The 26,996-nt window shown below is 48.1% G+C and overlaps 1 protein-coding gene across 1 annotated transcript in view; it reads left to right on the forward strand.

Moving 5' to 3' along the window:
- b4galnt4b (beta-1,4-N-acetyl-galactosaminyl transferase 4b) overlaps positions 1–26,996 on the forward strand; it is a 54,524-nt gene that overhangs the window by 11,315 nt on the left and 16,213 nt on the right. Inside the window, exons 3-10 of the mRNA XM_062989845.1 lie at positions 6,642–6,757; positions 13,934–14,032; positions 16,572–16,667; positions 17,647–17,737; positions 18,165–18,265; positions 18,378–18,445; positions 22,873–22,951; positions 25,887–25,953. Coding sequence (XP_062845915.1) covers positions 6,642–6,757; positions 13,934–14,032; positions 16,572–16,667; positions 17,647–17,737; positions 18,165–18,265; positions 18,378–18,445; positions 22,873–22,951; positions 25,887–25,953 — 717 coding nt within the window. The remainder of the gene's footprint in view (positions 1–6,641; positions 6,758–13,933; positions 14,033–16,571; positions 16,668–17,646; positions 17,738–18,164; positions 18,266–18,377; positions 18,446–22,872; positions 22,952–25,886; positions 25,954–26,996) is intronic.

Genomic DNA, 26,996 nt, shown 5'->3' on the forward strand with positions numbered 1-26,996 from the left:
CACGGCAGGATCCGGAGCGCCCGATTTTGACATTTGAGCTTTTTGTTTCAGCCTCCTGACATGAAGAGTGGGAGCTGTAATCTGTGCTCAGACCCTCGATAACTATCGTTCACCTTCGTCCCCGACGTTCATGAATAAAAAATGTGGAAGTGCGGCGACTGTAGAGCAGAATCTCTGAGGCCGTCACAGAAGAACGTGGAGAAATTTCTCAAAATAATAATAAGTGTTATTCAAGGGCGCTGAGATCTTAAACAGTTCCTCTAGAGAGAAATAAAAATAGATCTTTGGTTCTGTACAAGGGATTCAATTAAATAAACACGTCCTGATATAGAAAATAATAAATATCACTAGTGTCCAATTATTTTTGTACGATAATCTGCACACATTTTGCACAACTGTTCCTCATGACGCCCCCTGGATGCATAAATAGTTTGTTGCTCATTTGTTATCGAGTTTCCCTCATTATTCTGGGAGCCGGGCACTGCCATCCGTGATCAGCCAGCCCCCGTGCAGTCGCTTCGACCCGCCAGCAGAGGCCGTACTCGCACACAGTGACAAGGAACCCTGTTTCGGCCTGTGTGTCTGTGTTGGCGCCCGGTCGGCTGACAGTAGGCGTTCGATGAATTATAGCGGAGACTTTACAGTTGCTGGTTGAGGGGGGTTCACACCTACTTTATTTTTTTAGTGTGCTGTTTTTTAGGGGTGTGTTTGGAATGATGGGGGGGATCAGTGGGGTAAAGGTGACAGGAGGACGTGCAGAGAATTCTTGTTTGCATGTCGTGCATGTTTTATGGATCTTGAAGATGTGGATGTGTTCCCTGGTCAATTCAGGCTTTTTAGAAATAGCAGCCTGTTATAATTTGGGGGGGGGGGGGGTTTCTAACAACATCTAGAATGATGTCTGTTCTGTAGCGCTGGTCCCCACCCACAGCTGTGTACACTATATGGCTAAAAGTATGTGGACAGTGCAGAATAAAGGCACGTGGTTTTGGAATGGGAAGTCCAACGAGCTCATGTTCAGACATCCCATGTTCGGTTTATAGACAGACCTTCAGCGCTCGTTAGATTAACGTTGTTGGAGTTTAGTGTGGAATCAGACAGCAGATTAGATTTTTATTGCCTGGTATCGGACCGTTTCTCTTCCGGTGCTGGTTTATATTCACGGTTTAAACTAAGTCATCCAAGCGGCCACTTCAGGCATGAATGTGATAGCATTTAGCGTCAGAAACACATAAGCTATCATTTTAAAGCTTTATTACGGCGTGATGATATTAGCTGTGTATAATATGGCTCCTACTGGGAGCGCTGGAGAAGTGATGCTGTTTGTTTTTGATGCTCATGAAGAGACTCATCAGACCTGAGCGGGGCGAGCCCAATTTTCTGTAATGGGTTTACGGGACCGGCTGTTCCTAATTATTCCCAGAGACGCTCAGGGCAAACATTAGGATCCTGGATGAGAGTCTGCTCGGTGCACACCGACAAAATGTAATTAGCCTCCAGAACCACTCCGCTTACCGGCAGCACATAATGAGATGTGTCGAACGGATCCTGGCACGGCTGTGTACCCGCGAGAGTCCGAAAACCAGCCCGGATCACACCCTCGATCATGTTATACCCCTTTCTGTTTGCCTTGTTGTAAAAAAACGGAGGCAGGAGACCAAGTCCAGCTACGTCCTGGAGTGACTGAATGTTTCTTTCTTCATTCCCAATTCTCTGCTGCAGTTCCCTTACAGACTAGCATCTCCTCCCTTTGACCAGTGTGCAGTCCACCAGTCAGTGATGGATTCTCACAGAGGGTTAAATCTTCTATAGGACAGGTTGCCAGTTCGTCCTCTGAGTACTCTCTCAGTACATGAGGGATTTTGCGCCTCACGGTGGTGGGTTAGCGCATTACACCGCTGTTCCACTTTAGTTTACAGGCAGACGTTCCTCACTGTCATGTCTCCTCCTTCCTAACGTGAGTTCCTGAATGTTTCGGAGAGTCGGTCCACTTTCCTTCATCCCACAGACGTGTTGAGCTACAGGACAGAGCTACGAGTGCTCAGAATGTTTCAGTCCTCCCAGGACGGAGGATTATTCGCTCTCGCCCCGGCAGCATGGCTACTGGAACTAATCCCTCAACAATCCGTTACTGAGCTGCTCTACACGGCTGCACGGAGCTAGCTTTATTTTTCAGTTTTGATTAGTTTGAGATTTACACTTTAAGGACAAAAGTATTCGGACACCCGACCTTGAGCTTGTCGGACGTCCGACTTTGAACTTCTTCCATCGTTGTGAAATCCTGCTGTACAGGAAGAGAAGAACGAGGAACGATCAGCGCGTGTGCGTTTCAGAACCCGAAATCGTTTACTATCACGTCCTTCTTATCTTCTTGACGTCTGGTTGAGCTCTTAAATGCACGGTGTTCCGGTGTCTGTGAGACAGCTTGCAGACGGACAGCAGACGGATGGCAGACGGGTACACGCTTCATTAGCTGAAGGTGTGACGCATCTTCAAGGTCGAAACTCTGGAATCGAGGATCTCTGTCGCTCGTGTTCTCGTCCTGCGTGTGACACGCCGGTACGTTCTCTCGCGCAAATGGCGCCTCCCATGTCGCCCATCTGCGCTAACCAATGTGGCGCCGGTCGCCCCACGTGCTGCATTTCAGCGCCGCCGTTCAGAGACACAACAGACGGCGATTCATTCACGTCTATGGCATTTTTATCTGAAGCGATTGTGACTGAAGCAATGCGAGCAGTTGAGGGTTCAGGATCTTGCTCAGGGGTCCAATGGTGGCAACCTGGCAGTAGTAGGGCTTGAACCGCACCTTGACCACTGAGATACCACTGTGGATCTCCATGTTCCTCCACTTCTGTACAGGCACCTCAGGCTACTAACCAGGGTCCTTACACTGTGTTGAAGACCCCGCCAACTTTTTAGTCCCGTCTTTTCCCACCCATCAGACTAGAGGTCGATCTTGTCTGCTGCAGGCACTAGGGGGCGCCCAGCCGACCGGTAGCCGAGCTGAGATCTGAACTGTATTTGAATTGCTGAAGCTTTGTGTGTAACTGTAACAGTTCTTGTTATTTCTGTCATTTCTCTGTATTTAGACGGCTTGAGGCTTTATTTTTTTAATTCTGCGTAGATGTGAACAGAGTTCTGGGCTAATAAAGGTGTAAAAGCGTAAACCAGCTCACTCTCGGTGAGTCCAGGATTCCGACCCTGGATGGAAACAGATCCAACGTCTTCAGAGTCGAAGTGAGACGTGAGCGTCTGAAAACGCTGCTTTCTGATTTCAGTCTTTATATTCTGATGAATTTCAATTAAAGCAACATTAAAGCGGCGCTTCGTACGTTTAATAATTAACTTGACATCATAACAGGTGTAAATATTTCATGTGGTCCGTGAGATCTGATTGGATCCAGGCTCTCGGGAGCTTTGATGTTGTTGTGTTGCAGCGGTTTGAGTGAAATTTCATCAGCGTGTCAGTCAGAACTAAGCAGTGCCGGGTGAGCCGGGCGTGTTCGGGATGGGGGGGGGGGGGGGTGTACGTGCCTTGGGCTTTTAACTGTGTAAGCGTTTGCTCCGTCGTGTGAGGACGGTGAGAAGTTCACATCCTGTAGATGCCACAGTCAGGACATCTGAGCGTGTCTAACTGGTCCTGTTCTCCGGATCGGAATTGTGTTTTCCATAAAAAAAAATCCGAGCTAGGTGTGGATCTTTTAAAGTCTCCTATACAAAATTAGTGTTCTCCTTCAAGTGTTCTCAGCTGCTTTTGGGATTGTATTCTCGATTTACCCTCGATAACCTTGATTTAACGGACAAAATCTGTTAAACCAAACGTCCGGTCTGATTGTTTTAAATTCCTGTGAGAAGCGTATGGAGACCAGTAGTTCAGTAATCGTCCACTAGGTGCGTCTCTCTGTTTACATGAGTGATGGGATTTATTTTATCGGGAGGCTTGCTTTGTTCTCGCCTTGATTTTTGCAAGTTCTAGTACTCAGTTATGGCTTTGAACGACCACTGCTCCCCCCTTTTAGTCTTTGTAGTGAATCGTCCTATAGTTTTGTCTCTCCACCTGCATGTTTTGTCCCGGTGTAAAAATATAATGTACACATTTTTAATTCCACTTTCGTTTTCTCTTCCGGCGTGAGTTTACTTTTTTGATCCGCGTCTCCGATATCGATTGGTCCGGGACTACAATAGCGGACGACTCTCTCTCCGTCTACATCGAACGTTTTTAAACGAAGGAGACGGTCGCTCCTCAGTCTCAAGATGAAGAGGATGAGATCTCGGCCGGGTTTCCCCTCGGGTGCAGGTAGGGTTTGATTAAATACGCCGGCCTCAGGGTGCAGAGCAATCTGTAAAGGTGGAGGCAATTTAAGAGCGGAATCAAAAGAAACCGAGGGAGGAACCCGACAGCCGGAACTGGCTCTACTCCTGAATCCAGAATGTCACTGCTATAAATAAGCCACCATGTAGTCCAAAAAAATAAAATGTTTTCTGCATGGAGCCTCAAATAAACAGCTGAACACTTAATACTGTGTTGAAAATGTGAATTTTGTGATTCAGGTTCATGCCAGCGGGGGCGCTGCTGAGTGCACTTAAATGGATATGTACATTAAACCACAGGTAAATAGGTAAGGATTCGAATGCTACCAGCCTGGCCGGGCGCCGAACACTCCTTATTAATCGTGACTATGGAAAGTCACGCTAAGCTTCATGTGACCCCCCCCCCCCCCACACACACACTTCCATTAGTCCCAAAGATCTCATTTCACAGCAAGTAGAGCCCCCATACGACCTTCCCTCTCTCAAACATGGCCAGTTGTGTTTGTGTGGGCTGCACAGTCAGGTTGGCAGCTCTCCTGGGATTCTAACTCACTGATTATTATTAAGTGGAGTCGAGTTGATTCGGATCGTCTCTGATCCAGCCTGTAACTGTAAACGTGATTTATTCCTGAGCGCCGGTGACATTTTGAGAAGTGTGACCCAGTTCCATATAAAGCAGCGTTAGATTTTCACCAGGAGATGAAGGTGCGTACTGGAGCGCTGTTGGAAAAGCTGGCAGCGCCGCCGTTCACCGAGCTGGAACGACGATGGGCGTCGTATCGAGCGAGCTGGAACAGGTTTCATTTACTGGCCCGAGAGGCCAGTCGTTTGACGTTGTGTGAGTTCTGATGGCTCGTGTTGGCAGTCGGGGGTGTTATTGATGAGGTGGTTAGAAGTGATGGTGGTGTCAGTGTGGAGGAAGATCTTTTGGTGCTTTAGGTGTTTGTGGACCAGGTCCTACAGACCTTCTACCGATAATGATGGAGGATTCTGTTTCTCTTTAGGGCTCAACACACCAGATTACACTAAATGCATTCAGTTTACCACCCAGTTTGCCGCTGACCTTCTCAAAGCTCCTCCAGTGAGACGAACTGTTTGATACGAGGTGGTAAAAGCGACTCGGGACGTACGAACGAAACTTAGTGTGCCTTACTGTAGTAAAACAGCGAGTGAGGAACGTGATTAGTGGAGGAACTTATGAGCAGTAATAATGAAGAGAAGTTTAGTGCTCCTGTCTCCTTCTTTTACTACATTAAACCACGTTAAGCTTTAGACTCTGGGAGAAGCTGATTCTGATTCTCACTGTTTCTCAGAAGCTGGAGCCGTAACACAAGTTTAAAAGTGAAACAGGGAGGAGAATCCAGATAAACACAGATACATGTGGAGCTGTAACCCTGGATCTGACTGGATTATTCCACACTGACGAATATTCATGTCGTAGTCAGATACTAGGGCAGGTACTAATCTGACTCTTAAAGAACTAAAGATTTATGACTGTAACGTCGTCAAAATTAAACATGTATGTATGTATGGGAGCCGAAAAGAGGGGGAAATAGTTGCTTATACTGTATATTTGTGATATCGGTCCAGTCGTGGTCAGTCATCCTTGACTAATCTGTTCTTCCCGTGGCGTCTCGGTGCCTCGAGCCGGAGAGACGATAAACCTTTTGAGGGAGGGAGCCCACAGAAGCCAGAAGTGAAGAATAATCACCCAAATCCTCACGGCAGAGGATAAAAATAGAGTGATGGGGGATCATCAGATAATGTGCTAAAAGTCAGCTGGGATAAGATAACGGATAAAAGGAACCCGGGAGGAAGTGAGGATGAGAGAAAGAGAGAGTACGTCCGTGACGGAGCGCCGGAGGAAACTTCTGGCATGGGGTTAACACGTTATCTTCTGCTACGCGGGGTGCCCGTCCCATTACAGCTGGCACTCGTCTACACACTGACGGGCAGATGGGTGAGAAATACACGCCGTCTGTTTGACCAAAATACCTCGTTTAGAACACAGTGTGATGGGAACTTACACTGAGGAGACGCGACACACCTGATTTTATTAATGCATTTCTCTCCAGTTTAGTCGTAGCCAGTTCCTCTTCCTCTGCTGGAGACCCCGATGGTGTACGAGGAGGGTATGTTCTCCTGACACGCCCTCCCTTGAAGGCCCCACCAACTTTTTTGTCCCGTCTTTTCCCACCCAGCAGACTACCGGCCGAATTTGTCTGCTGAACACACTAGGGGGCGCCCACGCCTTCAAAACTCGAACCACTCCCAGAACCACGTGGAGTTTTAAGGTTCCTCTGTATAATGATTTATGTTTATTTCCACAGATATGGAGAAGCAGACTGAAGGTTTGGACTCTCACCAAAAACCGGCTCCTCACTCCTCCTCGACTCACCAAGACGCCGGTGACTCCAGTGACGGGGACGAGGATGGCACACAGCGAGTAAGTGATGCCGTTTATACAGTTTTGTACGCAGTAGTAGGCGCAGGTTGGCGTTAATTCGCTCCAGGTGGACGTTTCTCTACGTATCACGGTTTCTCCCTCAGGCAAACCTGCTTTTCTGTGAAACTTGGTCCAGTTTTTGTACTATATCGTATCGTCTGAACATTTTAAGCCCTTTGATGGAACCACCCTGTGAGAGAGACTATGTGACGCCCCTTTTCTGGAGCAGAACCGCCCGTGAATACATTAGCGTGATGTTTCTCGTGCAATCTTCTTAATGGCTCACAGGTCACGAACGTTCAGCAGTGGATTCCAGAGATATCAGCGAGATCTCTTTCATGCTTCTGAGAATCTTTTCACAATATTACGTACGGTAGATGGTGAAAGATCTGAATTCTTCTCAACCTTGCGTTCTGTTTGAACTGATAGACCAGGCCTGGGCAAACTCTTACTTTGTTTCCGTTATTTTGTCCACCTTTTTTATGCGTTTTTTTTTTTTTTTTTTTACCTTGATCTGAGATTTGTCTTCCACGTTGCAGCAGCCCAGATATCCAGGCAGTTTCAGATCCTTTATTAAAGCACATCAGTTTACCTGGAGATATTATGGGGTATAGATGATATTATGGGATGGATGTGGACGCTCCCTGGTGATTCAGGAGGAACGTTACTCCTCTATTTCACCGCCAGGACGCCGAGGGTTTGAATCACGGCGGCGTGTTTATGAAGCCGGGAGAAATATTACTCCGCCTTTTCTTTACTCCTCGCGGACGCTGGGGCAGTAAATCGTGTCTCCTGCGCCCACGGGGGCCCTCGCTGGGGGTTCGGGGATGATCTTTCATCTTTCGGCTCGCGGTCGCTTACGACACGCTTCAGCAAACGCCCCTGCCAGCAGTTCCTCAAATACTAGCATCAGCATCTCACGTAGACGCGGTTTTCTGTGATGTACAAGGTCCTTTAAGGCTTTTTTTGCTCTGTCCTTTTTATATTGAACTCTGCAAATCTGCCAGGTCCGTGTGGCAGTGCTTTACACCACACCAGAGTAGAAAAACCTCACTGCTCGACACAAGTTGAAACATTTACACCATTTATAACATTTTGGTCGATTTGCTGCACTGCTTTGACATCCATGCTGGCAGAGGAGGACCACAGACTAGCACTAGCACCTCCGGACCTGTATGAAGCCAGCAGGATCTTCTTTTCTTCCTTGTATTTGGGTAACGTGGGACCTTGCCGTACCACAGGGTTTTGTATGTGGATTTATCTGACCACAGATGAGTGGAATTCCACTTGATTCCACTTTCAGTCCATCTGAGATGAGCTCAGGCTCAGAGATCTGGTGTACAGCTTTCTCTTTGAGTGGCAGAGTTTCAGGTTGCATTTCTCGATGCAGCGGCGGCCCGCGTTAACTAACGACGGTTTTCCGAAGTACTAATGCACAGTAGTGTGAAGGTTTCTCGTGCAATGCCATCACGGACATTCAGCAGTGGATTCCGGCCTTGATCTACACGATCTGAGATATCTGTGAGATACCCTTTCATGTTTCTGGGAATCTTTTTACAATATCATGTACAGTAGATGGTGAAAAACATAAAGTAATTGCAATCTTGCATTGAGAAACATTTTATTTGATCTGATAGACGATTTGCTCATGAAGTTTGGCACAAATTGGTGGGCTAATTGTTTTTGGTGGATCCTTCTTTTATACCCAGTATATATAACCTCTTCACACTTACTGTACCCCGTCCAAACTCTTTTTTTGAGTCCCTTATTGCTACGACAATGAATGTGTGCAGAACTCGAGGAACAATGAGTCTGTAGATGAACTTCTGATAGTAGCCGTTACGTTATTAGATTTAGCGCAGCCCCATTGCGCGGCTCCTCGGCTAATTTCCTGCACATTAGTCCGGCGGATATGAAGGAGAGATTTCAGTTACGGTCTGTGTAGCCAAGAAACGTTCAGTGCACATCGAGGAACCCAGTAAGATCCAGCGGTTCTGTTTCGTTCTGGTTGTTTCACCAAACGGGAGCCGTTAGCGTGTTAACTAGACACTTACATTTTAAGGTTAATTTTCATCTACATTTATACATATAATGTCCTCGGCGTCCTGACAGTGAAATAGAGGAGTAACGTTCCTCCTGAATCACCAGGGAGCGTCCACATCCATCCCATAATATGTCCAGGTAAACTGATGTGCTTTAATAAAGGATCTTAAACTGCCTGGATATCTGGGCTGCTGGAACGGGGAAGACAAATCTCAGATCAAGGAATAAAAACAAAAATACTGCGTCAATAAAGATACAAAATACACATAAAACATGCCAAAATAACGGAATGGCACCAATTCTGTGTGTACGGTATATATACTGTATGTGTGTGTGTACGGTATATATGTGTGTGTGTGTACGGTATATATACTGTATGTGTGTGTGTACGGTATATATACTGTATGTGTGTGTGTACGGTATATATGTGTGTGTGTGTACGGTATATATACTGTATGTGTGTGTGTACGGTATATATGTGTGTGTGTGTACGGTATATACTGTATGTGTGTGTGTACGGTATATATGTGTGTGTGTGTACGGTATATACTGTATGTGTGTGTACGGTATATATACTGTATGTGTGTATGTACGGTATATATGTGTGTGTGTGTGTGTACGGTATATATGTGTGTGTGTGTACGGTATATATGTGTGTGTACGGTATATATGTGTGTGTACGGTATATATATGTGTGTGTGTGTACGGTATATATGTGTGTGTGTGTGTACGGTATATATGTGTGTGTACGGTATATATATGTGTGTGTGTGTACGGTATATGTGTGTGTGTGTACGGTATATATGTGTGTGTGTGTACGGTATATGTGTGTGTGTGTACGGTATATATGTGTGTGTGTGTACGGTATATATATGTGTGTGTGTGTACGGTATATATATGTGTGTGTACGGTATATATGTGTGTGTGTGTACGGTATATGTGTGTGTGTGTGTACGGTATATATGTGTGTGTGTGTACGGTATATATGTGTGTGTGTGTACGGTATATATGTGTGTGTGTGTACGGTATATATGTGTGTGTACGGTATATATATGTGTGTGTGTGTACGGTATATATGTGTGTGTACGGTATATATATGTGTGTGTGTGTACGGTATATATGTGTGTGTGTGTGTACGGTATATATGTGTGTGTACGGTATATATGTGTGTGTGTGTACGGTATATATGTGTGTGTGTGTGTACGGTATATATGTGTGTGTACGGTATATATGTGTGTGTGTGTACGGTATATATGTGTGTGTGTGTACGGTATATATGTGTGTGTGTGTACAGTATATATGTGTGTGTACGGTATATACAGGGGTTGGACAAAATAACTGAAACACCTGTCATTTTAGTGTGGGAGGTTTCATGGCTAAATTGGACCAGTCTGGTGGCCAATCTTCATTAATTGCACATTGCACCAGTAAGAGCAGAGTGTGAAGGTTCAATTAGCAGGGTAAGAGCACAGTTTTGCTCAAAATATTGCAATGCACACAACATTATGGGTGACATACCAGAGTTCAAAAGAGGACAAATTGTTGGTGCACGTCTTGCTGGCGCATCTGTGACCAAGACAGCAAGTCTTTGTGATGTATCAAGAGCCACGGTATCCAGGGTAATGTCAGCATACCACCAAGAAGGACAAACCACATCCAACAGGATTAACTGTGGACGCAAGAGGAAGCTGTCTGAAAGGGATGTTCGGGTGCTAACCCGGATCGTATCCAAAAAACATAAAACCACGGCTGCCCAAATCACGGCAGAATTAAATGTGCACCTCGACTCTCCTGTTTCCACCAGAACTGTCCGTCGGGAGCTCCACAGGGTCGATATACACGGCCGGGCTGCTATAGCCAAACCTTTGGTCACTCGTGCCAATGCCAAACGTCGGTTTCAATGGTGCAAGGAGCGCAAATCTTGGGCTGTGGACAATGTGAAACATGTATTGTTCTCTGATGAGTCCACCTTTACTGTTTTCCCCACATCCGGGAGAGTTACGGTGTGGAGAAGCCCCAAAGAAGCGTACCACCCAGACTGTTGCATGCCCAGAGTGAAGCATGGGGGTGGATCAGTGATGGTTTGGGCTGCCATATCATGGCATTCCCTTGGCCCGATACTTGTGCTAGATGGGCGCATCACTGCCAAGGACTACCGAACCATTCTGGAGGACCATGTGCATCCAATGGCGGTGCCGTGTATCAGGATGACAATGCACCAATACACACAGCAAGACTGGTGAAAGATCGGTTTGATGAACATGAAAGTGAAGTTGAACATCTCCCATGGCCTGCACAGTCACCAGATCTAAATATTATTGAGCCACTTTGGGGTGTTTTGGAGAAGCGAGTCAGGAAACGTTTTCCTCCACCAGCATCACGTAGTGACCTGGCCACTATCCTGCAAGAAGAATGGCTTAAAATCCCTCTGACCACTGTGCAGGACTTGTATATGTCATTTCCAAGATGAATTGACGCTGTATTGGCCGCAAAAGGAGGCCCTACACCATACTAATAAATTATTGTGGTCTAAAACCAGGTGTTTCAGTTTCATTGTCCAACCCCTGTATATGTGTGTGTGTGTACGGTATATATGTGTGTGTGTGTACAGTATATATGTGTGTGTACGGTATATATATGTGTGTGTGTGTACGGCATATATATGTGTGTGTGTACGGTATATATGTGTGTGTACGGTATATATATGTGTGTGTGTGTGTGTGTGTATATGGGTAGGTGTGTGTATGTGTGACAGGAAGACAGGTTGGCTTGTGTGTTCTGAGCTTCGAAGGTGAGTGTGTGTGTGTGTGTGTGTGTGTGTGTGTGTGTGTGTGTGTGTGTGTGAAGAGAGCCATGGGAGTTAAACTCATCTCTCACATCCTTCTGGTGCTGGTCGTCAGGGGACCGTCCTCCATCCTCCCACATCCTCACCTCAGAACCGAGACTCAGAAGCTCCCGTTCGTCTTCAAACCTTCAAAACTTTAGAGGTGATTTTTGAACTCGGCGTTCCTGCAGAGCTCTGAAGGACGGCGTGGTGAGTTAGAGCCACGGCAGGAGACGCCTGTGTGGAGAGAGCGATCACGAGCGGCGTCAGAACTTCACACGGACGCCTTTTTCTGGGTTTAAAGACCTGACGCTCCTCTGGATCAGATTAGGAACCGATCTGTGGAATTCTTCCAGACTTCATTTACATTTTCGGCTTTTAGCGGACGCTCTTATTCAGAGCGACTTACAGAGGGGAAATACCGGCAAGCAGATAGCAGAGGTGTGAGGTTAGAACCCAGATCCCTGAAGCTCTGTTCACTGTGGCCTGTTCCAGTTGGTGTTTTGGCCAGTAGAATGATGGAGCTTAACATCTAGCAGATACTTTTTTTCCAAAGCGACCTACAGCACTGTGTCTGTGTACTGTCTGAGTATTTGAAGATTAAGGGCCTCGGAGATCGGTGCGTGATTCTCTGTGCGTGATACGGATCTCCGTATGAACCTGCTCGGTGCAGGTGAAAGGAAGCGGTCGGTGCTGTACACGTGTCAGAGGGCTACAGTCAGTAATTGTATACCTATATAGTCCAGTGAATTGGCTGCTGTAACAGAGGGGAAGATTGGTCAGACACAGTTCACTGAACTATGCAAGCCTGTAGTCGGGACTTCAGTATGTATGATGCAGCAGAGGAAGCTGGGCGTGGTAGCGATGGTCCTGAGTGAGGTCGGGCCCCCGGGGGCAGCCGGCGTGGTGAGAGGAGTTAAAAGAGAATAACGTTAAAGCCGAGCGCCGAGCGCGTTCCCCTCCGAACCGAGCCGGGTTTATTTATAGTCTCGTCTATTTATAAAGTGCAGCGCTGCTCCACGCCTCATTTCCTCAGAAATCTTCCCCTCTGTTACCACAACCCATTCACTCAACTATACAGGTATACAGTTACTGACTGGAGCCCATGTGCTGCTCTGTACTCTTCATCACCCTGTGTACCTACCGACCGGATACTGTCCAGCCTCAGAACTGTACTGACACTAACATGATGACAAGATGATAGTGTAGTGTTCTGGTGTGAGTGTAGCAGGTGCAGCAGTGTTGTTGGGATTTTTAAACACCTCAGGGCTCATGCTGGGAGGAGAACAGTCTGACATCTAATAGATCCCTCACCCTCACACGCACCATCAGATCCACATCTAATAGATCCCTCACCCTCACACACACCATCAGATCCACATCTAATAGATCCCTCACCCTCACCATCAGATCCACGTCTAATAGATCCCTCACCCTCACACACACCATCAGATCCACATCTAATAGATCCCTCACCCTCACACACGCACCATCAGATCCAGATCTACTAGATCATGTGTACCAGTGCTACAGGGTAGACGTATGTTGGCTGGTGTGTATATTAGATTAGAGGTGAAGTGGTTGAATCTCTCTGTAGCGTATTAAACTCTGGCTCTTGTTCCAGGTTCATTAGCGATGCTACAGCTGTACCCTACAGTACAAACACTCGGAGCTCCAGGTTTTTCATTCAGGAAGCGTTAGCGCCCGCGTCCCCCCGCAGCGTAGCGCTTTTCTAGCTGACTGCGCTCAGATGTAACGATAAGTTATAGAGAACGAGCTTCCTCAGGTACGAGCGCGCGGTTTTTCTCAGAGCAATTACTGAAATAATCCCAGATTCTCTCTCTGCTCCTGTCCTCGTCCTGACCGACATCATCCTGAGAACGTGTTAGACTGATACTGCATCAATACACGGGGTCTGTCCTAAACCCTGGTGACCCGCCCTGCTCCCCACTACCTACCTGATCAGCTCCTCAGTACAGAGGATTCTAATCAGACCTGCGCTGCATTCACTCCAGAGTCCTCAGCAGATCAATTAGACACCTTTACCCGAGTCCTAAAACCTCCACCACTGACTGTAATACAGGGATCACGCTCACGTCCTAATTGGATCGGATGTGTTTCCAGACCCGGCCTCATTATTCCATCATTATCCCACATCACGTTCCTCCATTCAGGTTGGAATCTGCGGCGGAAGGTGCGCCCGTGTCGCGTAGTCTCGGTCAGGTGAGGGAACGAGACGATGGGTTAGAACCAGAAGCTTCAGGTTGGGGCGTGGACGTTCTCACGAGGTCTCGTTCTCTCCGTCGCAGGGTGACGAGCTCGGCGAATCCGGGCAGGAGAGCCGCGGCAGGACGGAGATCCGAAAGCTCCTCGGCCAGACGTTCCTTAAGTTGCCGTGGAAACCAGAGGTGAGGTCTCAGTTTCTTGCCTCGTTTTGTTTACATAACAGTGTGGGGACCAGTTTTTTTTTGGAAGTGGAGCAGTGATATTCGGATCTGGATCACAGCTGTGCGTTCTACCTGGACGGTCACCTGGCAGTTAGTCGTGTCTGAGGGAGGGAGGGATTTTGCATGTTCTCCCCGTGTCTGCGTGGGATTAGTGAGGTCAATTAGAGATGCAAAATCAACGGTGACGATGTTTGATATTGAACCTGAAGTGATGAATCATGGGTAACCTGGAGCTACCTGTTCTGTCATGGATGGAACCAAAGTGGGAAACATCACCTTCATATACTGATAAATAAATATAAATAATAAAAATAATAAATATGACGGGGGGGGGGGGGGAATCATTCAGCCCAGAACGTCAGATCGTACTTTATCATAACTAGATTTCTGTTATTTTACTCTGTTTTTAAGTCTGATGTTCCTGATTAATCAGATTAAACCGGGTAACGTTCAGGCTAATCACGCCGAGTCAGAGCCAAAGCGCCGGCGCCGCTGCCAAACCGTTAGCAGTCAGTAATGAAGAACGCGGCGTTCTGCCACTCACCGCCTCGTTACTCCATCTATTCATTAGCGGCGCCTCGGTGTCCTGCCAGTTCTGAATGTGTGATTATCTACAACAACGGTGTCGTCCAGACGCTCAGCAATAAACCAGAGGAAAAAACACAGCCATACCTGATAACCTGATAGATGTGGTATCTGCTCACCTGCATCGCCGCGCTCAGGGGTCCAACAGCAGCTACCTGGCAGTGCAGGAGCTTCTAGAAAGCAGAATATGTGTCAGGCCAGCTGGTTATTCTTACTAATATTGTAATAATAATAATAATAAAGTGAAATGTTTGTCATTCAGCAGGTGAGCTACACCTATCATATAGAGAAACTCCTGGGTATACAATTACTGACTGCCTATTACCCCCATGTACCACATTTATCAATCAGAACATGATCCACCACTCACACATCATTTGGTGTGTGGGGTCCAATGGAGGTCCCGTTCCATTGATAAATGGGGTACAGGGGTAACAGTCAGTAATTGTATACCCACAAAGTTTGTCTGTATGGTAGGTATAGCGTAGGTGAAGCAGGCCGCCTTGGCGTCCAAACTTATGGTGCCATCGGCCGATGACTTTTTAAGCATGTCGAGTCACGTGACTTCGGGTCACTGGTTTGCGATACGTTTGGATCAAGGCTGAAATACATCCTGAACATGCTGCCAATCCACCTTCTGCATATTTTTTGGAGGAGGAATGAAACCACAGTTGGGATTAAACCCACACAGGCGTAGTAGGAACACGAGCGCTTCACCAGAGCCGGAACGCTAGTAGGCGTCGCCTCACCGGAGAATTCTGTGCTGCAGGTCGTGAGATGACGAATCACTGGTGTCGGGCACGGTGGGTCCTCCACATCCCCGGTTTCCTGAGATAAATGACCCCGGCCGGGATGAGTTTCATATCGAGCGGTGTCGGTGACCCGCCGTGGCCTGAAGCACGCCCTCGTCCAGCGTGGGTAACAGATGAGCTGCCTGTGCCAGCTAATGGTCGCATGATTCACCGCGGCGTTACATCACCACAAAGCTCAGGAGAGCGTCGGTCCCGAGATCATCACCGCGCCTCGGAGATAATGATCCCCGTCCGCCTGATGTGCAGCTGCGTTCCTTCCTCATCCAGCTGTTTCCCTCGCCGCTGTCACTCCTTGTGGGGCGGGGTCACGCTCGGCACGAACCCGGCACGGCACAGAAACGACCTCTGGTTTCACCCGGTGATTTACGAGTTCCTCTGTGCCGTTATCGAATGCCATTACGTGGCCACGGGTAACGCGGGATGCATCAGCGGGGTTTCATCTGAACCCCGATATCAGGGACATCCTCCTCTTTCCCTCTACAGTAAAGTTAAACGTCGCGCATTTTTCTTCGACGGTGCCGACTGGGGTGTAAAAATCTGGAGAGATGTGGAGATTTGGGTAGGGGGGTGTTTGGCATCTCTCAGCCTCAACACACCGTTTTCCTTTCGCTTTATTAACATCTGAAACAAAACCACGATCCATACATTTTGATCAGGTCCTCGTTCGATCTCAGGTGGAGAGCGTTCTCCGTGAGCCGGCTTTCACACCTCGCGTGGTGTTGATTTGCAGCCGGGTCCGGAGCAGCTCTGGCGGCGCTCTCGCACCTCTCGTACCTCTCGTGGGGGTTTCTCCTGCCCGCAGACCCAATTTCAGCTGGATGGATCTGCCGTTAGGCTGAGGCGGACATGCGTGGGCTGGTGATACGTCTCGTTCTCTCACCTCCTTCCAGATGAAGTCTGTAGGAGAGTGTGTGAGGTGTGTGTGGAGTTCCCTAAAGAGATTCGGGAGCCTGAGCTTTCCCTGCTGCAGTAGGGAAGACAGACAGACAGACAGACAGACAGACAGACAGACAGATGGATGGAATGAAAAAAAGGGAGCATTGTAGGGGATAATTTGGAAGCTCATTTCTCACGGCCTGTCGTTTCTCTTTATGTTCCTGCAGTACAAAGGCCGGGCCAACCTGCACGTGTTCGAGGACTGGTGCGGCTCCACCGTGTCCCAGCTCAGGAGGAACCTGCATTTCCCCCTGTACCCCCACGTAAGTGCAGCAGACCCACCTAAAACAAAGCAGATGCAGCTTGGTGTCACCCAACAGATTCAAGTTTCTCCCTGTGTAGTCGTTTCCTCTCACTGTGGTTTACAAGATGTAACATAAAGCCTCCAAAAGGGGGCGCTTGCATAAGATGACCGTCCCTGGTATAGAGGGGTGGGGGAGGTTGGTTAAATGGGCGACAATTTGCTGACTGGTCGAGGCGCCTGAACTTCCAGGCTCTCTGTGAGACTGCGCCACCAGCAGGCAACTCGGTGCATGTCAGAGGGGGTTTGGTCAATTCTCACTGAGAGTCTCATCACGTCTTATCGACCACACAACAGTGGTCGCATCTATGCAGCGGCAGTAAAGCTCCGTCGACCCTCCCACCCTCAGGCGTGGCCCGTTTCGCCCGTTGGATACTCCGCCTGGTCGATTTGAACCTGAAAGTTGGAGGTTTATTGGGACGCCTGACTATGAGCTTGTCAGTCATCTGGTTTTAAAACAGAGTGACCCATTTGTGCCCATTCAGTCTTGAACCTGAAGCTTTTCTTCATGTATTTATAGAGCACAGTCATACTAGAACAGGAAATGACTGATTTATTCCACCTGTTAGTAACCGTTCTGACTGAAACACATGAATCCAGTGATTAGAAGAGGCGTCCTGATACTTTCATCCATAGAGAGTATGTTTAGATTGGAATGCAGAGTGAATGTGTGTAAATTGTGCAGAATGAATCCTCTCCTGCAGGATGATTGCTGCGTCTTTGTTTGAGACTGAAAGCACGTATTCGTCTCGCTCGTCCTGAACGATCCCCGTGGGTTTTTCACCTCGGCTTTCTGTAACTGACGCACTCGCGGCTCTCGTTTAGCGCCGCTCGTAAAGCGATTAAAGCGCTCGTGAGGTGAGAGCGGCTGATAAAAGGGCGTTACTCGGGGCTAAGAATAGGCGCGGCGGGTAATGATCTTATATTACGTTTCTCTGCAGGCCAGAACCACCGTGAAGAAGCTCGCCGTGGTTCCAAAGTGGAAGAATTACGGCCTCCGCGTCTTCGGCTTCATTCACCCTTATAAAGACGGTTCGATACCTTCAACACTCTTATTATATTATTATTATTATATCCTGTTTTTATTTATTCGTTTCAATGGGCGGTGGGTAGCACTGTCGCCTCACAGCAGGAAGGTCCTGGGTTTGATTCCCAGTTGGAACGGTCCGGGTCCTTTCTGTGGAGTTTGCATGTTCTCCCTATGTCTTTTCTAATACACACTGTATCACACACACACACACACACACACACACACACACCATCCTGTCTGCACTCTTCTCTGGCACATCTGGTTTAGAAGCTGCTGATGATCTGAACAATGACACTGAGCCGTTGTGCCCATCTCATGCCCAGCTGTGTACAGATGCTCAGTGGTTCTGTCTGTTAATGTGTGTGTGTGTGTGTGTGTGTGTGTGTGTGTGTGTGTGTGTGTGTGTGTGTGAGCTGCTTCTCCCTGCAGGAGATTTTCAGTTCGCCATATCCTCAGACGATAATTCCGAGCTGTGGCTGAGCCCTGACGAGAATCCACTCAATGCCCGGCTCCTGGTGTACGTGGGTCAGGTGGGCACTGCGTATCTCACACTTGACCTTTAGTAACCCCAGAACCTTATGCACGTACTCGGGTATAAATAGCGTGTAACTGACGGGGGGGGGGGGTGAATTCTGGTTGCAGCGTGGCACAGAATGGACGGCGCCAGGTGAATTCAGCAAGTTCAGATCCCAGACCTCCAAGTCTGTACGGTAAGTACGATCGGTGCTCCTGATTATTTCTTAAAAAGTACATCATCTAATATAAGTGGTTCAGGTACTGGACTAGCAATCAGAAGGCTGCAGGTTTGAGCCCAACACCTGCCGGGTTGACACTGTTGGACCCTTGAGCAAAGCCCTTAACCCATAATTTAATAAACGCGTCTGCTAAATGTCGTAAATCCGCTCCAGACAAGGGTCGTCACGCTAACTCTGGGGCAACCCGCTCTCGCAGGGCGGTGCCGCCATGAGGCCTGAAAGCCTAAGAAAGAAATAAGTGTGCTGGCATCGAACCAGAGCAAGCCTGGCGTCACGGTTACAGAGGAAAGCAGGTTTGCCAACGAAGGAGCTGGCAAGTGTGAGAAAGAAACCGTGTTATATAAAAAAACTTCCACCTGGAGCGAAGTGATGATCAGTAATTATGGTGACTGCCAATCAAGAGAAACTGACACATCAATTATCTGCGCCTCCATGCCCCCTCTGCTGGTCAACAATGGTAATGCAGAAGGAGGCGACTGAGGAATGAATCTACGAGTGGCTACTGACCTCTGAATCCATTACCGAACATTAACGATCAACACAAACAAAACCGATCCTTCAGTACCGACCACGACGGAGTGGCGCTCGGAGTGTTGATTAATTGAACGAGATGGTGTGGAAGAGATTAATCAGTCACGCTTTCACCAGCGATTTATTCCTGGACGTCAGCTCGAACCCTCCTCACTTTCTGCTCACGTCCTTCACAGCTTCAATCAAACACCAGATCAGATCGTGAGGGTTCTACTCTGTTTTTTTTATTTATTTCTCATTTTTGAGTCCCAGGTGAAGATCAAGGCTGGGAAATCCATAACGTGGCCTACACTTCATTCCAGTAAACACCTTTGAGATGCATTGGAATGTCGACTGGAAATCAGACCAGACCTTCCCGTCCAACGCTAGTGTCGTTAGTGTCGGGCTTTAACCGCAGACCACATTGGGTTCCACGACTGACAGTCATCAGCAGGAATCTATTTTCGTCCAGCAGAGGGAGCACCGAGGCACAGATGATCGATGTGTCAGTTTCTGTTGATTGATTGAAAATCATGAGTGTTCATTTCGCTCCGGGTGGACGTTCTTTTATACATCACGCCCTCCTTCTTTGAGTTTTGCCAGCTCTGCTCTTCCTGTATGGTCCGATTTTCCTCTGGTGTGTGATACCAGCAAACTATAACGTTTTGGGAACCCACTTTTGGTGTCGTGATGCTTTGCTCTCATGATGGAACCGTCTTGTGAGGTGGTGTGACATCCCTTTTCTGTAATGTACCCTGTCCATAAATCCATGTTATGCGCCGAGTGCGCCATCTAGTGGGGTTGATGTGCCACTTATGCATTTCTGGTCATATTGTGACAACCGTTCTGCGCTGCCCCTGTTCCGCCCGCTTTCTCCGTCACAGCTGTGAATGTTTTTGTTTCCGTTATTTTGTCCACCTTATTTATTTGCGATTGTCCCTTGTTTATTAGCCTCAGTGACGTTCTACCTTGGAGAAACATCCTACACTTGGGTTCTGTTTCACTCGTGTGGATGCGGGGCTTCCCTCTTGTGCCCCGTTACAGAAATAAATGGTAGGGGAAGCGTTTTGTCGGTTATTTAAACCGCTCCCGTCACTCCTCCCGAGGTCGTGCCGGTCGCGGTTCAGCTCGTGCCTCGGAGCTGCTGAATTATTCATCGGTGTGAGTTTGACTCGTCCTGACTGTCTAAGTGCATTTAAATCGTCAACACTGTTACCGCCGTGTCCTGATTTAGCTCTCGCGGTGTTGGATTGACTGCGCGGGGTAGAGTTATTATTCTAGTGTTTCATATCGTAATGGTGCAATCAGTCGGGACGTCATGTTTCTGATGGACGCGTGTGGTACGAGGCCGACGCTCCCCTGGTCGCTACCTTGATGAGGATGAGTGATTTTGTACCTGAGGCAGCACTTCATCATGTAATGAGATCTCATCATCGTCTCGTTTCAAAGTCTATATTTTTATTACCTTAAAGGCACAATTTTTAGCCCCCATTTATAGCTTTCTGTGTTCTGTGAATTTGCCCTGAGTCTAGGTGTAGCTATGTTGGTCTGATGTTACCTTCACTATATGATAATAACTTCACTATAAGGTGTGTATGAAACCAAGTTATATGTCAATAGTTTGGGTAAGGCCCTTTCCTGTTCCAGGTCTATAAGGATTAAGGTGTGAGGAGTCTGATGTGGAGGAACTCCAGCGCCCGGTCCTTACTGAACCCTGTTAAACACCTTTATGATTGATTTTGGAATGGTGTCCCGATACTTTTGTCCTTATCGTGTTGATATCTGCTCTTTTTGAAGCCGGACGGTTTATTTTGGACGGTGGTAAGACGGTAAATTAAAGAAGGAACTACGGGGCTTTCAAGCGGAGTCACGTGTCCTGGGATCAGCGGCTCTATTAAAGATTATTTTAAGATGGTTCAGATGTTGTGCAGGGTTCAGCCGGGCGTCCATCCTCAGCTCCTGGAGCTTTATTATCTGTTGTGGGGCGGAGGGCCGGAGCCAGTTCCTCAGATGTTAATGGGGTCTCGAGTGTGTTTATTTCACGCTGTAAAGGTCCTGCAGGCTGAAGATAAGTGGGCTGCGTAACGTCTCGGGACGTCTGAGCTGTTTTCTTTTCTTTTACTGATTTTACTGCTCGGTTTATATTTGATAGAAGTTACACTATATGATCGAAAGTATTCGGACGCCTGATAGAGAGCTTGCCGGACGTCCTGTTTCAAAAACAGACCGTATTAAAACAGGCCGACCCTCTGTGTGATCAGCTAGAACGGCAGCCGCTCCTCTGAGAAGCTTCTCACAAGACTTTGGAGTGTGTCTGTGTGTGGGAATTTGTGCCCGTTCAGTCAAAACATCACAGCAAATCCAGTTCCGGTCTCAGTTCTGCTGTCGGCTGGCCTGGTGCCTACACAGACGTGATTGTCAGCTCTGCAGTTGCGGCCTCTGCTGGCTGGTGGAGAGACGGTGAATAATGGAGAGCGGTGTGTGACTCTTATACGTGATACTGATCCCTGTGTGAACCCGCCTTGTGCAGGTGAAAAGAAGCGGTTGGATCATACACTCTGAGGTACAGCTAGAAGAATAGGGAATTGGTTATGACCTGATTGGTCCATGTCTGTGAGCGTCAGACTGCAAAAAGGGCAGTAGTAGCCTAGTGGTAAAGGTACCGGACTAGTGATCGAAAGCTCACTGGTTCAAGCCCCATCACTGCCAGGGTGGCACTGTTGGGCCCTTGAGCAAGGCCCTTAACCCTCAATTGCATTGTAACAGTATTGTAAGTCTCTTTGGATAAAAGCATTTGCCAAATGCCATAAATGTAGATCATGTGACCTCAGCGGTGCCTCGTTTCGTTTTACTGTGATGCGTTTGTTTGACCGCTCATTATTCGTTACTTCTGTTTCTGCTGCTGTTTGTTCTCTCGCTTTTAGTCGTAAATGGCGAGAAGGCGGTAGATAACGTTACTATGGTGACGCTAGGACCATCGGCTTCTTGCATCACAGGTTTGTTGGTTCCAGACCAGCAGGATGGCTCCGAACCGGACCGGTTTCTCTGGCTGAGATCCTATGATTTTGCAGTGGATAAGCACCGAACCGTTCTGGATTTCGGCACCAGAACTGACACCATGCCAACGGAAACCAGCCGATGGTCCGCCCACGGTCTTAGAACCGTTTCAGATGGTGCCAGGCAATTAGCCGACCCCCTAGACCTCATCTTCATCCTCCTCATCATCTGCTCTTCTGTTCAGACCCTCCAGCTCTCAGACGTGTGCTGAATAATCCGGATCTGATCAGCCATCCGTCCTTTATCATCACACCGTTCAGTTCTCTTTTATTTTTACTATAGCAGGTTTTACAATAGCCTTCAGGCACACACACACACACACACACACACACACACACACAGGGTTTAATAGTGATCGCCGGAGTTTGTCCTCAGGTGTTAGCAACAAGACGTAAACCAGATATTTGAATCCTCGTCCTCAGGTGTGATTACGCCGCAGCACTCGTTCTATATTCTTTATTTTTATCAGCCAGTCATTAAAATTCGCGTTTCTCTCTCTCACCCTGATCGAGGAGGACGAGGCTGGATGTTTTACACGGCTCAGTTAAAGCTTGCTCGGCTGTGGACAGTGTGTTATGACTTGTATTCGATTTGAGATGATCAGAGTGAAGCCAGGTTCAGAAACCGACGGGGGCGTGTCGCGGACCCGATGGCCGGCGGGCGGCGAGCAGACGGTGGTGCCGGCGCGCCCCGTGTTCTAACCCTCCGGAGACGCTGATCCTCGCCGGGTGTTGAACCCAGCGTGTGTTCTCGACGCTGCGGCGTCCTCTTTCTCCTCACCTCCCTGATTCCCCCGTCTCTGCTTCTCTTCACAGCTTGATGACCTCCAGGCGATACTACTTCGAGATCTTACACAAGCAGGACGACAGGGGCTCGGACCACGTGGAGGTCGGGGTGAGTTCAGACGCTCGAGATCAAAGCCGAGCGTCTAATTCTGGGCTGTGTTTTATTTATTATGATTATTGAGTCTGTACCTGATTCACAGCCGTGAAAATCCCCTGTATTATGTGGTTTACTGTGAAATGTAACATTCAAGGTGTGTGTGTTTAGTGATTTAACATTTTTGACTGATCAGTCGGTGTTCCGGTTCGTCCCAGAGCTGTTGAGTGGGGCTGAGCTCAGGGCTCTGTGCGGCTTTTCTTCATGACTTTATAGAGCTCGCTCATGCTGGAACAGGAGAGGAGCTTCCCTAAACTGTTGCTGCAGAGTTACACATTTATTACACCTGTTAGGAACTCTTGTGGCTGAAACACATGAACTCAGTAATTAACCGTGATGTGTTTCTTCCCCTGCTGTAATAAACCTGCACTAATGAATGCTGTTACGCTGAAGGACGCGGCGCATTAACACGTGTTATTTTATCACCGAGCTTTAAACCGCCGCTAATTATTCAACAATCACTTATAACCTCTCAAGTTCTACAATTAAGAGCTCGTCATGGATCTCGTTTAGCTTTAACGAGTTTCGTTTATAAATCACGTTGATGTGTGAGCCGTCAGATCCGCCGTTGATCCTGTTAGTGCTGTCGGCGGCGGCGCTCGCGTGAAACACAACGTTCGGCAGGAATCGGCTAGCCCACCGGCGCCGACGTCTGCTCCTCGCGGCCTGCCGGGCGCCTACACGGACGCACGACTGGCTCAGCATGTTAGCGCCACTTTCTGACGTGTGCCACCTACACGCCTTCCTTCCCTTCCCTGATGTTGACCTGTTTGGTTGCTGCAGTTACGCCCTCTGCTGGCTGATCGATGGTGCTGCACAGAGACGGGGGATAATAGAGATCAGTGTGTGACTTTCTGTGCATGATGCGGATCTCCAGAGCAGGTGAACAGAAGGGGTTGGTACTGCACACGTGTCGGAGGGGGTGTGTGTTAGTCACGACCCTCCTCGGTCAGGATTGGAGGTGAAACACGACGAGGGAATTAAAACAGCTTTATCATCGTCGTCGATCAGTCTGACGTTTATTCCGCCACTCGGAGAAGAACAAACGCCGACAGCTTTCTCAGAATCTTCCGGTTGGTTTCCGTCCCCCCGAGAGCACACGGAGCCGCCGACACCACGGTTCTGACACCACGCGTTCAGCTCCCAGCCGTCAAATCCAAATCAAATCCAGAGGCTAAAAGCGCCGGTGCGCACGCCGAGCAGCGAGAGAAAAACAGTGACAGTAATGAGGTGCAGAAAAGACGAGCGGAAAAATAAAATTAGTGCTGCGTAGTGGAGCGAAGCGTTTTCAGTCCTGCTTTACGAGCGAGAGAATCGTCGGGGGCTCGACTCCCACTCGCCGTCTCCTGCCAAAACATGCATTTCAATAATTAATAAAAGAAAAAAGACCCTAATTAGCCGGCAAACATGGGAAATCATTTATTCAGCCTGGTCCTGAATTAAGAGGGAGCGGCTCAGAATGAGTTTAATGTTTTGCTTTATTAGTATTCATCACCACGCCGGGTGAGAAACATCGGCCTGTTTTCTGCACGCTAGCTGGTAATTAGGTATCGGAATCAACTTCCTGTTTCCAACAGACGCTGTGCTACGTACACTGTATGGCCAAAAGTATTTGGACACCTGAGCGTGAGCTTGTTGGACGAACCGCTTCAAAAACAAACGTTATTAAATCAGAGCGACCTCTGTGTGAGCTTTTTAGCTAGAAGAACAGCTGTGGGAATTTGTGCACGTTCGGACGAAACGTTGGGTGCTGATTGATCGGTCGGTGTTCCGGTTCATCCCAGAGCTGGTGAGTGGTGCTGAGCTCTGGGCTCTGTGCAGGACGCTGGAGCTTTCCTTTATGTGATTGATTTATTACCGGTTTCAATTTGCCACTGTTGGGCCCCTGAGCGAGGCCCTTGAATTGTATTCAGTGATAGTTATAGGTTGCTTTGGATAAAAGTGTCTAAATGCAAAACAAAAAGTGACAGTTTGTCGGGCAGTAACAGCTCAGCGGTTAAGGTAGTCCATAAGTAATCTGAAGGTTGCCGGTTCAAGCCCAAACGCCAATAAGTTGCCACTGTTGGGCCCCTGTGCATGGCCCTTAACGCACAATTGTTCAGATTGTAAGCCGGTTTGCATTAAAGTCGTCTGCTAAAATCTGCAAATATAAATGTAAAGCTGTTAGCGACTGCTGTGGCTGAAACTCATCATTAGAAGAGGCGTCCTGATACTTTTGACCGTGTAGCGTATGAACTTTTCAGATCTTGACATTGTGCTGTTGCTGCACTTCACCGAATTCTGATGGGTAGAGCCGACCTTGAGTAAAACACGCCTTAGAGAGCGCTGCAGGGAATACTAAACACACTGAGTGTGTGTGTGTGTGTGTGTGTGTGTGTGTGTGTGTGTGTGTGTGAGTGTGTGTGAGTGTGTGTGAGTGTGTGTGTGTGTGAGTGTGTGTGTGTGTGTGTGTGTGTGTGTGTGAGCTTTGTAAAGTTAGTGCTATATGATTTACTGATTATTCAAAGTGTGTGACGGGATACAATCAGAGCGTTCGAGGGGCCCAACAGTTGCAGCTTGGTGGTGGTGGGACTTGAACCAGCGACCTTCTGATAACCAGTCCAGTATCGATCAGGACCAAAGCTAAAGAGCTGCACGGTTCCTGTCTGGTTCTGACCAACTGGAACCAGCAGGACCAGTTAGAACTGGTGTGGTGGCGCTGGCAGCACTGACTGTTGTACCTCCATGATGCTTCTTTTACACTAGCCAGCGGTGGATCCCCACAGAGACTAGCACGTACGCACTCATGCTCAGACATGGTTATTTGTGTCTGTTGGGCACCCGGTCAGGTCGGCAGCACCGGTGAGACTTGAGATCTCAGACTCTCGCTCTTTGTTTTTGTCTCTTACAGTGGAGGCCGTTCCTGCCTGATACCAAGTACGACATCATCGACTCCGCCCATATCTCACTCTACACAGGTAACGTCCTCCTCCCATCTGGTATCTAGCCCTCGTCTGTAGTGTGTGGGTTTAATCTTACACAGTTTAGGGAAGGACCTTTCCTGTTCCAGCATGAGCCCTGACCTCAGCCCCACTCACCAGCTCTGGGACGAACCGGAACACCGACTGAGGCTTTCTCGACCATCAGTTTGACCGTTTTGATGCGTGTGCATGTTTTGGGTCCTGGTCCTGTCGGAACACCAGACTGCCTCCCAAATTTAGGAATCCACTATATTTTCTACACTCGACATTCTGTCTACCAAAAGTATTCGGACGCCTGACCGCGAGCTTGTCGGACGTCTCGTTTCAAGAACAAACGGTATCAAAATAGAGCGACGCCTGTGTGATATCTTCAGCTAGAATACGAGAAGCTTCTCACCAGACTTTGTAGTGTGTCTGTGTGTGGGAATTTGTGCCCGTTCAGTCAAAAGACGGCGGCATTTGTATGGCTGGATGTTCCGGTTCATCCCAGAGCTGAGTGGGGGGTTTTTTCTTCATGTCTTTATAGAGCCCGCTCATGCTGGAACAGGAAAGGACCTTCCCTAAGCTGTTGCTGCAAAGTTTTAAGCATGTGATTTCCTTTATATGATTGATTTATTACACCTGTTAGTGACTGTTGTGTCTGAAACACATGAAAGCAGTCATTAGACGAGGCGTCCCAATACTTTTGTCCACATGGTGTAAAACTTGGAAGGAACAATAATAATAATAAATTCTGTTCTACACGATGAGAAATAACATCTGATTGTTTTTCTTATTATCTGCGCCCGCACGTGTTCCCTCCCACGTCAGCGAGGGACGCCGTTCATTCACGCTCTGGTTTAGCAGGAAGCCCGGAGTGTGCCCGCCCACGCCCGCGGCCCGGCGTCGCTCCGTTTGTTCGTTTTTTTATCTATTTATCTATTTATTTATTTTTCCGGTCAGAAGAGCTTTCGGCTTTTAATCCTGCTGAACTTAACGAGCTGAGGGACGGAGGGACGCACGGTGCCCGACGTGGCCCTGCCGCCCCCGCTCGCTCCACA

The sequence above is a fragment of the Trichomycterus rosablanca genome, chromosome 27 (assembly GCF_030014385.1).
Source record: "Trichomycterus rosablanca isolate fTriRos1 chromosome 27, fTriRos1.hap1, whole genome shotgun sequence".
NCBI classification, from domain to species: domain Eukaryota; kingdom Metazoa; phylum Chordata; class Actinopteri; order Siluriformes; family Trichomycteridae; genus Trichomycterus; species Trichomycterus rosablanca.